Genomic DNA, 16097 nt, shown 5'->3' with positions numbered 1-16097 from the left:
ACTGAGCACTAGGCGCTGAGCCTATGTTTACTTTAAATCAAGGAAGTATGTACCTTGTCATCAGATCTTTATGAGGAGAGAAGAAGATATCTGAGAGGAATTTAGAATTGACTCTGCATGTCCTTACCCAGCACCACCCATGACATTCCCTTTTCTAGAACGGCCCTCCTCCCAAAGCAAGCAGAAGTATTGGCAATGTTAAAAGGAGGGGTCTGGGCCCCCCAGGATGTGCTCACATGAAACCATTCCCACTGCTCTGTGTTCACAGAATTTTATTGGCATAGAAGAACTGCAGGAGCTCAGGATGATAGTGGCTCTGAAAGAAATTAGCAAAGACACAGGTGAGGGCGGATCACCTGCCCCTGGATTTTGAAGGAGGAGGGTGACTGTCAAATGCAGACAGATAAGCACGTGGACAAATGACCTGGGCCACCCTGATGACAACTGATGCTGCCAATACATTCTCTGCAGAGGCCGCCAGCATTTTGCCCCTTACTAATATTCCTTGTAACTATTCTTAGGGTTTCTTTACCATCCTAAGGGAATGGGCCAGTTGTTTTCCACCCCAGCATGGTAGGGTGGGAGGGTGGGGAGATGGACAAGCTGTCCACCCTCTCACTCACTCACCAGCTGCCTGCTGAGTTTAGGGTTCCTTTGATCTTCTTCATTTTGAAAGCTATGCTCCTTCTTTTGTTTTAGATATGGAGAACAGGCTCGAAACGTTGTTTTGCAAGCCTGAGGAAAAGCCATAAAACCATTAAAAAATAATATATAGTGTACAAACACATGCTGAAGAATATTTTATAATCCTGAGCCAGGATGGCCATCCCAGAGGCACATGGCTAATCTGTGGGCTGCAGAGTATGTGAACATAGCTGTCAGCAAATTTGAAAACATCATTACAAAGGATTTAAACTGATGAACAATCATGCCTTGCATTTCATGGCTTCCTAGTATATACCAGGGTCCTTGTTATTGGTCCCTTAAAATTAGCACTGATTCCTAAAAGCAATCACTAACACAAAGTGGATCCATAAGAGCTTTTGCTTCTGAATAGTTTTAAACACACATGAAGCCCACTTCAAAGGAGACTTGAGTTGCTTGATACAAGCCTGGAGCATGCAGTTCTCTAAGAATTAAACAAGAACACAGTGGGAAGGCAGGCAAAGTCTTTGTGCAGGCACAGAAATTAAAGCTAAAGGGAACAGAGGCTGGAGCTGTAGTACAGTGTGTAAGGCACTTGCTTTGCATGAGGCCAATCTAGGTTTGATCCATGGCATGTTATTGTCCTCTGAGCACCATAAGAAGTAATTCCTGAGTGTGGAGCCAGGAGTAATTCCTGAGCATTGCCAATTGTCACTCAAAAACAAAACAATAAACAAGGGCGGGCGGGCGGTGGCGCTAAAGGTAAGGTGCCTGCCTTACCCGTGCTAGCCTAGGACAGACCGCGGTTCGATCCCCGGCGTCCCATATGGTCCCCCAAGCCAGGAGCAACTTCTGAGCGCATAGCCAGGAGTAACCCTGAGCGTCACCGGGTGTGGCCCAAAAACCGAAAAAAAAAAAAAACAATAACAACAACAATAACAAAAGGAGGGGTCCAGAGCTATAGGACATTTGCTTTGCACATAGTTGACTTGGGTTCGATCTCCGGCACTCCAAATGGTCCCCTGAGCACCATCAGGAGAGATTGCTGAGCACAGAGCCAGAAGTAATCCCTGTGCACCACCAAATGTGGCCCAAAAAAATAATAAAAAAGGGGGGAGCAGGGGTACAAGTGGTAAGGCTGCCTTGCATACGCTAGCTTAGGACAGACTGCAGTTCAATCCTCTGGTGTCCCATATGGTCCCCCAAGCCAGGAACAATTTCTGAGTGCTTAGCCAGGAGTAACCCCTGACCATCACCAGGTGTAGCCCAAAAACCCAAAAAGGGGGGGGGGGACAGGAGCCAGACACAAAATGATCTTGCTCATATGCAAAATATAAAGAAATGAAGTGGGGGAATAACAAACAACCAAAGGCAACAGCAAGTAAGACCTAGTTTTCATTTCCTAGAAAGCTATCACAAAAAAGGAGATATATAGGATAGGGAAAGGATGAAGGGAAGCAGAGATTCTGTGCTGGACTCATTTGTGCAAGAAACCCTACCATTATGAATAATGTAAACTACAGTGTCTAAAATTAAATCATAAAATATAAAATAATCCATAGCAAACACACACACACACACACACACACACACACAAATCAAATGGGACTAAACCAAGATCCTGGCTATGTTGTCTGCTGCCCTTTCCACTAAGTCTTCCTGCACCAACAGGGACCATGACTAAGTGGGACAGGAGCAAATGGAAATCGGACTCTTACTGGAGCTCAGGGCTGGAGTACTTGCCTCCCTTATGGGAGTCCCTGGGTTCATCCCCAGCACCAGAAAAGGATTAAAAAAAATGCTTATTCGCTGGCCGGAGAGATAGCATGGAGGTAGGGCATTTGCCTTGCATGCAGAAGGACGGTGGTTCGAATCCCGGCATCCCATATGGTCCCCAGAACCTGCCAGGAGCGATTTCTGAGCATAGAGCCAGGAGTAACCCCTGAGCGCTGCCGGGTGTGACCCAAAAACAAAACAGAACAAAATGCTTATCTGGGGCTGGAGCAATAGCACAGTGGTAGGGTGTTTGCCTTGCAAGCCAGTGTCTTGTCCCAGGTGGTCCCCCAAGCCAGGAGCAATTTCTGAGCACCACTGGGTGTGGCCCAAAAACAAACAATCAAAAAGAAAACTTATTCAGGGCCTGGAGAGATAGTACAGCAGGTAGGGCACTTGTCTTGTAAAGGAAGCGAACCCAGATTTGATCTCCAGCATCCCATTTGGTCCCCAAAGCCCCAGTAGCAGTGATATCTGAGCACAGAGCAAGGAGTAAGTCTGGAGCATCACATGGTTGATCTCTCAAGAGAAAAGACTTTGAGGTAGATTCCACCTTGAGAAGTCACTTTTTGGGAGTTCACATAGTGCCCTGGGAGCCTTCTCCATGCACACCCCACCCACACATCTCTGCTCCCTCTAAGATAGCCCAAAGAGCCCAGTGAATACTGGGAAAGACTCACCTTGGCAACCTGGGGGTTCCGGTCCTGCAAATGGCTCAGGAGGGAATCCTGAGTCTGCTTCACCTGGCTGGTGAAGAACTTCTTCCATTTGTGCCCTGCAAAGCCAGCCAGTTGCCCAAACAAGACGAACGCAGAGTATCTCAGGCTGTCGTTCTCCTGCGGGGTTCCAAGAGCAGAAGAGAACAACCCAGTTTTGCTGGCTCCTCCCCTGCATTGTTCGGGGCCATTTGTAAAGCCCTGAGCCTGATCCCCACTTTCATAGGGTCCAAGAGCATACCAATGCCCTCGTGTCTGCCCACCTCTACCCCCAGAACTGCTGAGAGTGGACCTTGTAGGCATTAGATCAGGATTTTCCACCGGTGAAAGGGTGAAAAGAGAAAGAGAGGGAGGAAGGTGAGGGAAAAGAGAGGGAGAAGGTGAGAAATAGAGAGGAGAAGAGTGAGAGAAAGACAAGGAAAGAGAAAGAAGGAGCAAGGAAGGGAAAGAGGGAGGAGGGAAAAAGGAGAGATGGACTGTTGCTAATCCTATAGTCAACACCCACTAACTGGTTAGTTTAGAGGACAATGTCTCAGCCTCCCCAGTTCTGACTTCGGTCATGTACCAAAGCACTTTTTGATCAGCCTGCCTCATTACCTGATAATCAGGAGTTTATTAACCTACTGGCTGCAAATTCACTTAGTCCCTGACCTTCAGCACTTTGGTTTCCTCATCCACAGACATACATTACACAAGATTCCCATGCTCCACGCCTCTCCCTATGCCTTGCTCAAGGTTCGTTATTACTATAGTTGCATTTATGAGAGAGCATCAGCTAACACTAGTAGCCAATAAACACAGTGGTTGAGGTGAGGGTGGGCACAACACAGGGTATATCATGGGTATGAGTCTACTTTATTACACAACACTCTTGAAGGACTGGTGATGGGAACCTATGATTCTTGATGCCACCCAGGACCCCCAGCATAGTGAAACTTGTGCAGAAACAAGTGAATAACCTTGCTCCATGAGCAATGCACCAACTCTCACATTTCTGATCCTATGGGGATGTCAATAGCCCAGACCCTTCCTGTGTTGTTTCACTTACATCATCTAATAAAGTCCGGGTCTGCAGAGTGATGTCTATGAAGAAGGAGCCCAGGCCTTTGCCCTGGATCTTGCTCAGGATGATGCTCAGTGTCTTCATGCTCTCATGGATAACTTCGGGACTCATGGGATCATACAGTCCATGCACCAATAGGTCTAGAATAATTTTCTTATACTTCTTCACCTGTGCCCAGGGTTTTTAAAGATTAGAAACACATAACTTGCTCTAGATCAGTTGAAAAGCAACTTCACAGGGAATATCTCAGGATTTCATCCAACAAGACTTATCAAATGACAAATGCTTCCACCAGCCAGGAGCATGATTCAGTATGAGGATTGCAGAATGAGTGACTTGGAACTTGGCCAGTGGGTGGACAAGGCTGGGTAAGGCTTTTTTTGGAGGCTCATGGACCTGAGTGAGCTAGGTGCTTTTATCAGACAAGTATAAGTAATTAGAAAATTAAATCCACAAAAAGAATAAAGTCCAGTTGGATATTAAGCCTGCCTACAACTCTACTTTCCAAAGCTGATAATACCAAGGTGTGATAAGCTGATGAAAAGCCCTACAAGAAGCATTGCCTTGTCCAGTTTTCTCTACTGAATGTGGGAAGAACCAGGGATGTGTTCCAGACTAGAGAATCTACCAACAGTGATGTTACTCCAACGGTGACTCTATATAACATAATCAGACATGCATGGAGTCTTGGAAGAAGTCAGCTGCTGTACTGTGAGAAAGTAATGACTAGAAAAATAGTGGAAGTGTGAAACTCTTCCAATACCAAATACCTTAGATGAACTCCCAAGCTTTGGAGAGGAATTAACTTTAACTGCATCTATTTTAGAGCTCAGCAGAGGACCTTCCTCGACCATACTGGACTTCTCAGCCCAGAAAACAGTAAGGGAACATATTCCATGGACACAACTGCCTCAAGCATGGAGTTCTGCTACCCAGCACCCACCCACTAATTAGCACATGAGTTTCCATATCCCAGTCCTAGAGAGGTGTCTGTCACTGCCCTTCTTCCTACCTTGTTGGGGGTCTCTGAGGCCATGGTCCCCAGGCCCTTCATTGCCAGGTGACGCTTTTTAGCACTGGGGTCTCGGGCTTTTTCTGCCAAGATGAAAAACACATTCTTCAGAGATTCCCGCTTCTGGGTCTTCAGTTTCCAAGAGACCTGCACAAGAGTCAGCCAGGAGTCAATGTGGAGCATTCATGGTCAATACAACTCCTCACTCAAAAGAAAATCCTGCACTTCCCCTGATCTGCCTTGCCCTTTATTTCTCTGACTAAAGAAACCAAGTTTCACGTAGTCTAAATGAGAACAATAAATTTGCCAAATAGTAGGGGAAGAAAGAGGAAGACTAGAAGTGACATAAAGTGAGTGGTGAAAGGTTTGGGACATTTATTTGGTGGTGATAAAAATCAAGTAGTCTAGTACAACAAAGCCACAAAAGTTGTCACTACCATAACCATATTTCCTAAAAATAAAGCACCATTAAAAAAAATGAATGTGGGGCCCGGAGAGATAGCACAGCGGTGTTTGTCTTGCAAGCAGCCGATCCAGGACCAAAGGTGGTTGATTCGAATCCCGGTGTTCCATATGGTCCCCCGTGCCTGCCAGGAGCTATTTCTGAGCAGACAGCCAGGAGTAACCCCTGAGCACTGCCGGGTGTGACCCCCCCAAAAAAATGAATGTGGGCAAGAGAGATAGCATGGAGGTAAGGCATTTGGTCATTGGTTCAAATCCCGATATCCCATATGGTCCCCCGAGCCTGACAGGAGCGATTTCTGGCATGGAGCCAGGAGTAACCCCTGAGCGCTGCCGAGTGTGACCCAAAACCCAAAATCCCCCGCCCAAAAAAGAATTAGATTTTTGTTAGAAACACATGCATTAGATTTACACAGGAAAGAGATTGATGGAGGAAGAGGGAATGTGGGGAAAAATAAACAATGTGGGGCTGTCGTTGAGGTTGGGGAATTTTAGAGACAAACGCTCTAAGGTGTTTGTGCACTGTGGTGGCAGAAGAGAAGGGATCTTTTCAGAGTGAATAGGCTCTAAGAACATAGACCCCTTCCCAATCCAACACACGGTGTTATATTTCCCATTCCCAAGAAAGTTTCCTCTACCCTCTTTCCTCCTCTGGCTCCTCCCCCTTTGCTATTTTTCATTTTTTCAGCAAAATGCCTTAAAAACACACATCCAGAATATTCTCTTTCAGATGAAGATTATAACTAAGCATAGTAGAGGAGTAGCAAATGCCCCAAAACAGTAGAAATGAAGAACATGAAAACTGATCTTTTTTGAAAAGAAGCTTCCCACTGGGTGGAAATAGGTCCTGGAAAAGAGCACAATGACAATGACAGCCATAGAGGGCAGTGGTCATTCTAGAGGAGAGAGGAAGATGCTAAAACCTGGTAAAGTTTTGTAGGTGAGACCCTATTAGGAACAGTATTGTAAACCTCAGGGCTTAAAATTCACTTTAAAGTGAGAAGGAGAGACACACTGGGGATATTGGTGTAGAAAAGTGAACGTGGGTGAAGGGATTAGTGTTGGAATGTTGTATGCCTAAAACCCACCCATGAATAACTTCTTAATTTATGGTGAAAAAAAGTAAACCATGTGACCTTGCCTCTTTTAATTCATTTCCTCTCACTTTCTTGAACCTTCTGCCATGAGATTGATTTTTCTTCCTCATCTACGCAACTCCACCCCCAGGGTACACAAGTCTAAGGGTCTGTCTTAGTATTAATCTTCCTTAGCATTCCATTAACAGCATTTAATCCAAGAGCAGAGCACAAATACAGGCCCTTGAAAGATGATCCACACAGGATGTCTACAGACTGAGAAGCCACTATTAGGAAGAGGAACTCAGACAATGAAGGTTAGGACCCACTGTGTTGCTGATGCAGATATACTCCTGTGATTTATGGAGCAGTTACTGAGTTACTGCTGGATAAGTGAAGACAAATACACCCAAGTATTTGAGTCCCCAACAACACAAGAATCAAACAAGAGACAAGAAAATACCACAACCCCGCCACTCTTTGTACTCTATCCTAAAACCAGATTCATTGACCTATTTATAATTCTGAATCCATTAAGTCTTATTATTATTAGTCATTGCAGCTAATTCTATTTTTTATTAATTAGCAACAAGTTCAATTATCTTGCACACATATTTTTGTCATCCTAATAAATATCCTAACCATATTTAGAGAACTGACATCAATATATTTTCAGTAGGAACCCCAGGGGAACACAAAGAAGACAAACCACATGGGTTAAATAGTAGCTGATGGGAAAAGATATCCGTTCAAAAGCATTGATCAGACCTTGGAAAAGAAAGACATAACTGATGTCCTTTTCTTCTCAGGCGGGGATGTGGGCATGGGAAGGGGATGCTCTGAAATTGTCTGTACTTGGTCCATGGTGCTGGAAAAAAAAAATAATCATGTAAGCCACAAATATGCTGAGAAGCAACAAACATTGTGTTGAATAAGCAGTTACACAAAGCACATGGGCAGGGTGTAAAATCTAAAGAGGCAGTATCCCCAAGGCCTGTCCTGAAGAGCCTGTCAGAATGAAGAGATGAAACAGCCACTTTAAAAGAAAAGAACAACTTAGGACTAGAGAGAAAATTCAAGAGTAAAGCACTTGCTTTGCAGGCAGATGATTCAGGTTTAATCTCCAGTATTGTATATGGAAAGAAAGAAGAAAGAAAGAAAGAAAGAAAGAAAGAAAGAAAGAAAGAAAGAAAGAAAGAACGAAAGAAAGAAAGAAAGAAAGAAAGAAAGAAAGAAAGAAAGAAAGAAAGAAGAAAGAAAGAAAGAAAGAAAGAAAAAGAAAGAAAGAAAGAAAAGAAAGAAAGAAAAGAAAGAAAGAAAGAAAGAAAGAAAGAAAAGAAGAAAGAAAGAAAGAAAGAAAGAAAGAAAAAGAAAGAAAGAAAAAAGAAAGAAAGAAAGAAAGAAAGAAAGAAAGAAAGAAAGAAAGAAAGAAAGAAAGAAAGAAAGAAAGAGAGAAGAGAGAGAAAGAGAGAGAAAGAGAGAAGAAAGAAAGAAAGAAAGAAAAGAAAGAAAGAAAGAAAGAAAGAAAGAAAGAAAGAAAGAAAGAAAGAAAGAAAGAAAGAAAGAAAGACAGAAGAAAGAAAAAGAGAAAGAAAGAGAAGAAAGGAGGGAGGGAGGGAGGGAGGGAGGGGGAGGGAGGGAGGGAGGAAGGAGGAAGGGAGGAAGGAAGGAAGGAAGGAAGGAAGGAAGGCAGGAAGGAAGGAAGGAAGGAAGGAAGGAAGGAAGGAAGGAAGAAGGAAGGAGAAAGGAGGGAGGGAGGGAGGAAGGAAGGAAAGAAGGAAGGAAGGAAGGAAGGAAGGAAGGAAGGAAGGAAGGAGGAAGGAAGGAAGGAAGGAAGGAAGGAAGGAAGGAAGGAAGGAAGGAAGGAAGGAAGGAAGGAAGGAAGGAAGGAAGGAAGAAAAGAAAAAAAGAAAAAGAAAGGTCAGAAGAGGGAAAGAAATAAAAGAAAAAGAAAAAAGAAAGATGAGCAAAAGAATGAATTATTATGTGTTGATTTTGTAGCATGCTATTCTATCATTTAATCATTTCTTTAAAAAATTGTGTGTGTGGAGTCTTTTAGTTTTAAGGCCACATCTGGTGTGTTCAGGACTTTCTCCAGTCTCTGAATTCGGGAAATACTTCTGATGGAGTTCAAGAGATTGTATGTGGTTCCAGGAATTGAACTGAACAAGCAACATGTGAGGCAAGTGCCTGCCTACTGTGCAATCTCTCTAGTCCCATGTGTAAGTCCTTAGATCTTCATTGTATATTATCATATCATTTTCAAAAAGTGAGAATTCTTTCTTTTCTAATCTATCTGCCTTTGATTTGATTTCCTTGCCTAATTGTTATGGCAAGGCCTTACAGTACTTAAAATACAATAGTGAAAAAGTGATCATCCAAAAAAAAAGAAAAAGTGATCATCCTTGCCTTGTGCCTGAGTCTAGAGGGAGGCTTTCTGACTTTTTCCATTAAGTATGATATTTGTTGTGGGTTTGTTATGTATAAGCTTTTGTTTTGTTTTGGAGTAATTTTTTATTATTTTTATATTTTTATTTTTATTTCTGGGACACTCCAGGTAGGTGCACAGGGGTTACTCCTGGCTCTCTGCTTAAGGACCAATCCCAGTGGTCTTGGAGACCATATGGGGTTCTGGGAATTGAACCTCTGCATGAGTTCTAAATAAGACAAGCACCCTTTCCATTATACTATCTCTCTCGTAGCTCCATATAGCTTCTATGGAAAAAAAGTATGGAAACTTCTAAAAAAAATAATTTAAAATAGAATTCACATATGATACAGAAATTTCATTACTTGGCATCTATTCAAGAACACAAAATTATTAGCCCTAAAAGATCTATGCACACCTATGTATTTATATTAGCCAAGATTCGGAAACAATTCAGCACTCAAGTGCCCCATGATAGATGAGAAAATAGAGAAGCTACTGTGGACACACAATAATTTTATGAACATCAACAACGACAGATGAATCAATGTAATTTGCTGCAACATTAGATGGAACAATAGTGGTCATGTTGAGCAAAATAAGTCAGAAGAAAGACAGATACTGGATAATCTCATTCAAATGTAGTAGACAGAGAAACAATCAGGGTATGGAAATACCTCATGATAACAAATGTTGGACTTTGACTAAAGAACTGAGGGTGGCTGGGGTCAGGGAGGAGCAGGAAGTATCAGACAAGATGTGACACAAGAGAGTGGTCTTGGCACTTTGGTAGTAGTGGAGGTACAAAACAAATATTAACACTATTGTAATAATGTTACCTCAACTACAATAAAAATATTTCTATTTGACTCCATTTTGGTTTGGGGATTACCTTTGGTGGTGCTTGAAAGACTTCTCCAAGCTCAATGCTCAGGGGTCCTCCTGGAAGTGCTCAGCAGGTCATGCAGTGCCAGGGATCAAACTTAGAGCTCCTATGTGCAAAGCCTGCACTCAATCACTGAGATCTCTTCCCAACAGAAAATTGGTGATTGTTGGGGAGGATGGTTTCCAGGATCAAACCAAAATTTTTGTGCATGAAATGTGTTTGAGCAGCATTCCAGGGAAGATAGGAGAAAGGCAAGAAAGGGAAGGAAGGGAAGAAAGAGAAAGGAGGGACAGAGGGAAGGAAGGAAGGAAGGAAGGAAGGAAGGAAGGAAGGAAGGAAGAAGGAAGGAAGGAAGGAAGGAAGGAAGGAAGGAAGGAAGGAAGGAAGGAAGGAAGGAAGGAAGGAAGGAAGGAAGGAAGGAAGGAAGGAAGGAAGGAAGGAAGGAAGGAAGGAAGGAAGGTTTTATATACAAATATAATTTAGAAAACTCTGTAATAATATCTTGGGTACATGCATAAAATTAAAAAAATACCAAAGAAACTTTCACACCATCAACTTTGGGGTAGAAATATGAGCCACTGAGGTAGGAAGGATGCCCTCTTTTTGTTTATTTTGACCTTTAGCTACCAATGCTTACTCCTGCCTCTGGACTCCTGGTGGGGTTTAAGGGACCAAACACAGATCAGCTGCATGCAAGAGCAGTAATTGCTGTACTCTCGATCCTCACTTTAAATACATAATATGCTATATGTAAATATCATTGATGATATCTATTCGTGCCATTCACACAGCTTCCCATCAGAGCCTGGAGTAGAGTGGGTCTGAGACAGGAGCCTCAGTGTCAGCCCCTCATCAACTCCCCGGGAACACCACGGCCATGTTTCTGGTCCAAGACTTAGAGGTCTGGGGTAAAATGTGAAGAGATTTAGAAGTCCAGAGGAGAAGGATGGGATGAGTGGTAGAAAGCCACCCCCAGCACCCCATAGCACAAGAGTCAGAGCTTTAGAGGAGATACTGAACTTATCTGACAGGGAAACACCCCTGGACTTGTTTGCAGTTAGTGAGAAGGCAGTGGTGGTAAGAAAGAGTCAGATAGGAAAACAAAGAAGATAAGACTACAGAAAGTAGTTAAGGTCAATAGTCAAGGACTTTGCGCTTATCTTTAATTATATTTTGTAGATAAGAGTGAGACATTGATCTTTATTTTAATTGAGGTGACAGGCACATATCACACAATGAACGGTGCAACCACCTAATCTCACACATTCAGGGTACTTAAAGAAGTTCCCTCCCTCTATGTTGCTCTCCCCGAGTCCCTGGTAATCATTAATCTCCCAGTTTCTAGGATGGTCTTCAATTTTGGAAAGATTTTATACTGAGTCGTCCACTACTCTGATCTCTCATGTCTGGCTTCTTCTCTGACCTGTTTTCAAAGTTTGTTCATGCTATAATAATGTATATAGTAAAATGTACTATATTTACATAGTGAATATACATAGTAAGTCTTATATTAGTGCTTCCTTCTTTTGGGGTGGGTAGAATGGTGCTCTGTGATGAGGATAGGCCACAGTGGTTCATTTATTCCTCAACTGACAGAATCCCTAATAGCAGAATTGCTGAATTCTGTGGTAATTCTATACTAATTTTTTGTAAGCCCCACCAAACTATTTTTTACATGGCTGTAAGGTTTTACATTCCCACCAGAAGCATGTGAGGGATCCAATTTCTCCACGTCACCAGCATCTGCTCTCTTTCATTATTATTTTGATTATTATACCTATTCCTTGTAGGTCTAAAGCAGTGCTTCTCAATTATTTTCTGTCATGCCCCCCAGGAAGAAGAAAACATTTTTTGTGCCCCCCGCGTGACTGTAAATAGTATCTTTATTTCTTCATATTTCCTGAGTACTAGACACTATCTGATATATACTACAACAATATCCCTTCCTTTCTCAAATCCTGTGGATTGTCTCTTCACCTTATTTTTTTTTTTTTTTTTTTTTTTTGGTTTTTGGGTCACACCTGGCAGCGCTCAGGTGTTACTCCTACTCCTGGCTCTATGCTCAGAAATCATCCCTGGCAGGCACAGGGGACCATATGGGATGCCAGAATTTGAACCACCGACCTTCTGCATGCAAGGCAAACGCCTTACCTCCATGCTATCTCTCCGGCCCCATTTCACCTTATTCTTTTGATTTTTTTTTTTTTTTGGTTTTTCGGGCCACACCCATTTGATGCTCAGGGGTTACTCCTGGCTAAGCACTCAGAAATTGTCCTTGGCTTGGCAGGGGGGGGGGGGACCATATGGGACACCAGGGGATAGAATTGTGGTCCTTCCTTGGCTACCGCTTGCAAGGAAGACACCTTACCTCTAGCACCACCTCGCCAGCCCCCATTTCACCTTATTCTTAATGCCCTTTGAAGTGTTACAGTTTATAATTTTAACAACTTAATCTATTCATTCTTCTGTTGTTGCCTGTGTTTTTCATGTTATATCTAAGAGTCTCTTGCCAAGTCCAAAGTTATGAAGATGGAAACCTAGTTCTCACATAACACATAACTCAGTCTTTCTTTTCTTTTTTGTTCTTTTTTTTTTTTCTCTCATTTAGGTTATTTAGTTAAACTGACTCTATTGTGTATACATTGTGTACATGTATGGGGAAGGAGATTTTTATTTCAACAGAACTGTTGACTCAGAATTTAATGTTGGTCTTGTTTGTTTATTTGTTTTGGGTTCTTTTTGTTTTTGTTTGTTACTCGGGGTTTGTTACTCAGGATTACTCCTGGCTCTGTGTTCAGAAATCGCTCCTGGCCAGCTCTGGGACCATATGGGATGCCAGGACTGAAACCTATGTTAGCTGAATGCAAAGCAAACGCCCTACCCACTGTGCTATCGCTCCAGTCCCTAATTGTGTCTTAAAAATAGAAGAAATGCCAGACAGGTTGTCACATATGCTTCTATACCCTAGATACATTGAGTCCTTGGAAATATTTTTAATCCCCTTAGAAGCTCTGGCAGTACCCCAGACAAGGTCTCTCCTGATTTCTATGGAGGGCCCAGGAATCAAAGCACCAAGTAATTCTATTAGGTAGGTGCTTGGAGTAATCAGCATGCCTACCCAGCTCCCAGGGAATCCTGGAGTGCCACTGGTCCAGGAACCCCACCTGAGACACTTTACACTAAGAAAAAGAAGAAAGAAGAAGAAGAAGAAGAAGAAGAGAAGAAGAAGAAGAAGAAGAAGAAGAAGAAGAAGAGAAGAAGAAGAAGAGAAGAAGAAGAAGAAGAAGAAGAAGAGAAGAGAAGAAGAAGAGAAGAAGAAGAAGAGAAGGAGAAGAGAAGAAGAAGAAGAGAAGAAGAAGAAGAGAAGAAGAAGAAGAAGAAGAAGAAGAGAAGAGAAGAAGAAGAAGAAGAAGAAGAAGAAGAAGAAGAAGAAGAAGAAGAAGAAGAAGAAGAAGAAGAAGAAGAAGAAGAAGAAGAAGAAGAAGAAGAAGAAGAAGAAGAAAAGTTACTATGCCATGTCTTTCCAGAATAATAGGATGGCAAATGCCACGGTGAGGGCAAGAGACATAATACTGGGGTGAAGGCTCTTGCTTTGCATGGGGCCAACCTGTTTGATCGCTGGCATTGACTAGTCCCCTGAGCTTCACACACACACACACACACACACACACACACACACACACACACACACACACACACACACAAATGCACAAATAAAAATAAAATGTCACGGAACGCCCGGGGCAGCCCAGTGGAGCGTGGTTCTGCCCTCTGAGCTGACCGAGGCCACTTACCTGCTTGCCGCTTACCTGGCTCAGCGGCTGCACGTGGAGGTGCGGCCAGTTCTGTCCGGCCTCAAGTCCGGGGAGACTCCGAGGGCTGCGGTTCCTGGCGAGAACCCCGATTTCCCCAGCCCCGGTTTCCTACATAGAAGGGGGATGAAGGAGGATGAATGAGTAGGTGAAGTACAAACAGATCAGAAGAAGGAGAAAGGATTATTAGCCTTGCGTGTCGGGAAGTGCGCATCTTAGGTGGGCATGGGGTGGGCAGGGAATAAAATACAAGTTACCCCCCAAGTTTACAGAGTATTGGGATGGGGGTGGGAGTTGTTTTGCAACACCAAGTCTGCAAGCAACACCACTCATGCCCTTCTCCTCCCCCAGCCAAGTGGAGTCGTTTTCCTCCTCCCACTTACTGTGCTCCCCCTGTCTCTCTTCCCCCATCCAAACAAAGTTGCACCCCCACTTGGCAAAGAAAGGCTTCCTATTTGGAGATTCCAGCAACTTAGAAAGAGGCTCAGTGCAGCGGCCTACCCCGTATGACCGCTAGGTGGCGGCATCACTCAGTGGACCGGTGCCCGGCCTGGCGCTCCCAGCCACAGCTGTGCGCTGGCTTCCAGGCCCTGTGAGGGAGCCGCATTCAGTCCAGGATGGGACATTTTGTTCCAGTCCCAGCAGCCTTACTGTGGCTAATTGGTTTGCAGACAAGGAGTGCTTTAACCATTGGTCCCCCTTCCTGATCAACGACCTGAAAGGACAGACTGAAAAGATGTATTGGTTGAGAGCCAGAAGATAGTACAGGGGGAAGGCTCTTGCATGGCATCCATCCCTAGCTGGTACCATGTAGGTACCACCAGGAGCTGATCTCTGAACACAGAGCCAGGAATAAGCTCTTAGCACAGCGAGTATGCCCCCAAAATAATAAATACACTTTAAATAATTAATAAATATATATATATTTAAAGAAAACAAAAGATTTAGTGGTCCAAGTAATGCAGAAACCCGGCTACAACAGTACTTTTGCAGAATTTGGAAGCTTCCAATCTCTGGTCCTCCACATTATTCTTCCCTCCCTGAATATTTTCACCACACAGAATAAGTCAATAACTATTTATTGGCCCTGTTAGGTATCATGGGAAATATAACCTACACGGAAGAAGGGGGAAAAAGGCTCTCTTTCAAAGAGCTAGGACCTTGTTATGATCATTAATAACATGATTGAATATTTCTATGCATCAGATACTGGGCATATTACACAGACAATTTCTTGGATTCTTGCATGTGTGATGTGAGGGAGGAAACCAGGTCTCTTGAATGCAAGTCATTATCTTACACCTTGGCTATTTAGTTTGATTCTTACTACACACAAGAGTTAAGTCCTCGTGTTATGGTCCCCATTTTAAGAATGGGAAAGCTGAGGCTCAGAGATGCCTTTGCCAAAGAATGTGCAGTTCATTAGTGGCAGAGTTAGGCTTAATGGCAGGCAGGCCCAGGAGTGAGCAGAGTCTCAAGCTGAGAACTATCCAATGAGCTAGTTTTGGGAATCTAAATTTAGGGGCCACATGTGTAGAGATAAGTCAGAGACAGGCATGAGCAGAAGGTAGAAACAAGTGTGGGAAGGCAACAGAGATTCCAGGGCCAAAGAGATAGCATAGTGAGTAGTGCGTTTGCCTTGCATGTGGCTGCCCCAGGTTCAATCTCCGGCTTTTCATATGGTCCCCAGAGACTGTCAGGAGTAATTTCTGAGTTCAGAGCCAGGAGTAACTCCTGAGTGTCACCAGGTGTGGTCCACAAACAAACAAAAAAGCCCACATAGAGTCCATGGAATGTCTAAGCCAAAAATGAATAACTGTGGGCTCCCCAGTAACTATATGCAATTGGAAAGAAGGGGAAACACACAGAAACTCCTGAGAAAAATACCAATTAGGCTAAAACAAAAGTCTCTCTAGTCAGGACGCACAAGGACATGGCCATGACCTCTGATGCTGCAGTTTCCACTGAGGTGGGGAAGGAAGGCTAGATGAAGCCTAGATGGCAAAGCCGTGGGACTCTGGAGAGGAAATTGAGAAGTATTACAGCAAAAGGAAAGCAATAAATAGCCTAGATATGCAGCAAGGTCACACAAAGGCATTTCAGTTTTCTTGTGAGCTTTCAAAAACAAAGTGAAGTTGGGGCGTGTTTGAAAGCAATTGCAAGGAAGCGCTCGGAGCTGGGTGGCACAAGAGTTTAAAAGCAAGCTCAGAAGGGGGCAAGAAAA

At 43.4% G+C, this 16097-nt stretch overlaps 1 protein-coding gene across 2 annotated transcripts; it reads right to left on the bottom strand.

Annotated features, from left to right (window-relative positions):
* Positions 1 to 255: 255 nt before the first annotated feature.
* Positions 256 to 14147, bottom strand: MRO (maestro). Of its 2 annotated transcripts, XM_049781572.1 has the most exons (7): positions 13856 to 14147; positions 7516 to 7615; positions 5210 to 5356; positions 4183 to 4365; positions 3099 to 3254; positions 628 to 735; positions 256 to 316 (listed from the first exon to the last, which is right to left on the bottom strand). In XM_049781572.1, the coding sequence occupies exons 2-7, from the start codon at positions 7609 to 7611 to the stop codon at positions 263 to 265; spliced, it is 744 nt and encodes a 247-aa protein (XP_049637529.1). In that variant the 5' UTR covers positions 7612 to 7615; positions 13856 to 14147; the 3' UTR covers positions 256 to 262. The 2 variants fall into 2 exon arrangements, with proteins under 2 accessions (XP_049637529.1, XP_049637530.1); XM_049781573.1 differs by lacking the exon at positions 13856 to 14147 and having other exon boundaries at positions 7516 to 7694.
* Positions 14148 to 16097: the final 1950 nt, after the last annotated feature.

Source organism: Suncus etruscus, chromosome 10, assembly GCF_024139225.1.
Source record: "Suncus etruscus isolate mSunEtr1 chromosome 10, mSunEtr1.pri.cur, whole genome shotgun sequence".
Taxonomy (NCBI): domain Eukaryota; kingdom Metazoa; phylum Chordata; class Mammalia; order Eulipotyphla; family Soricidae; genus Suncus; species Suncus etruscus.
This window is presented reverse-complemented; position numbering and strand designations above follow the sequence as displayed.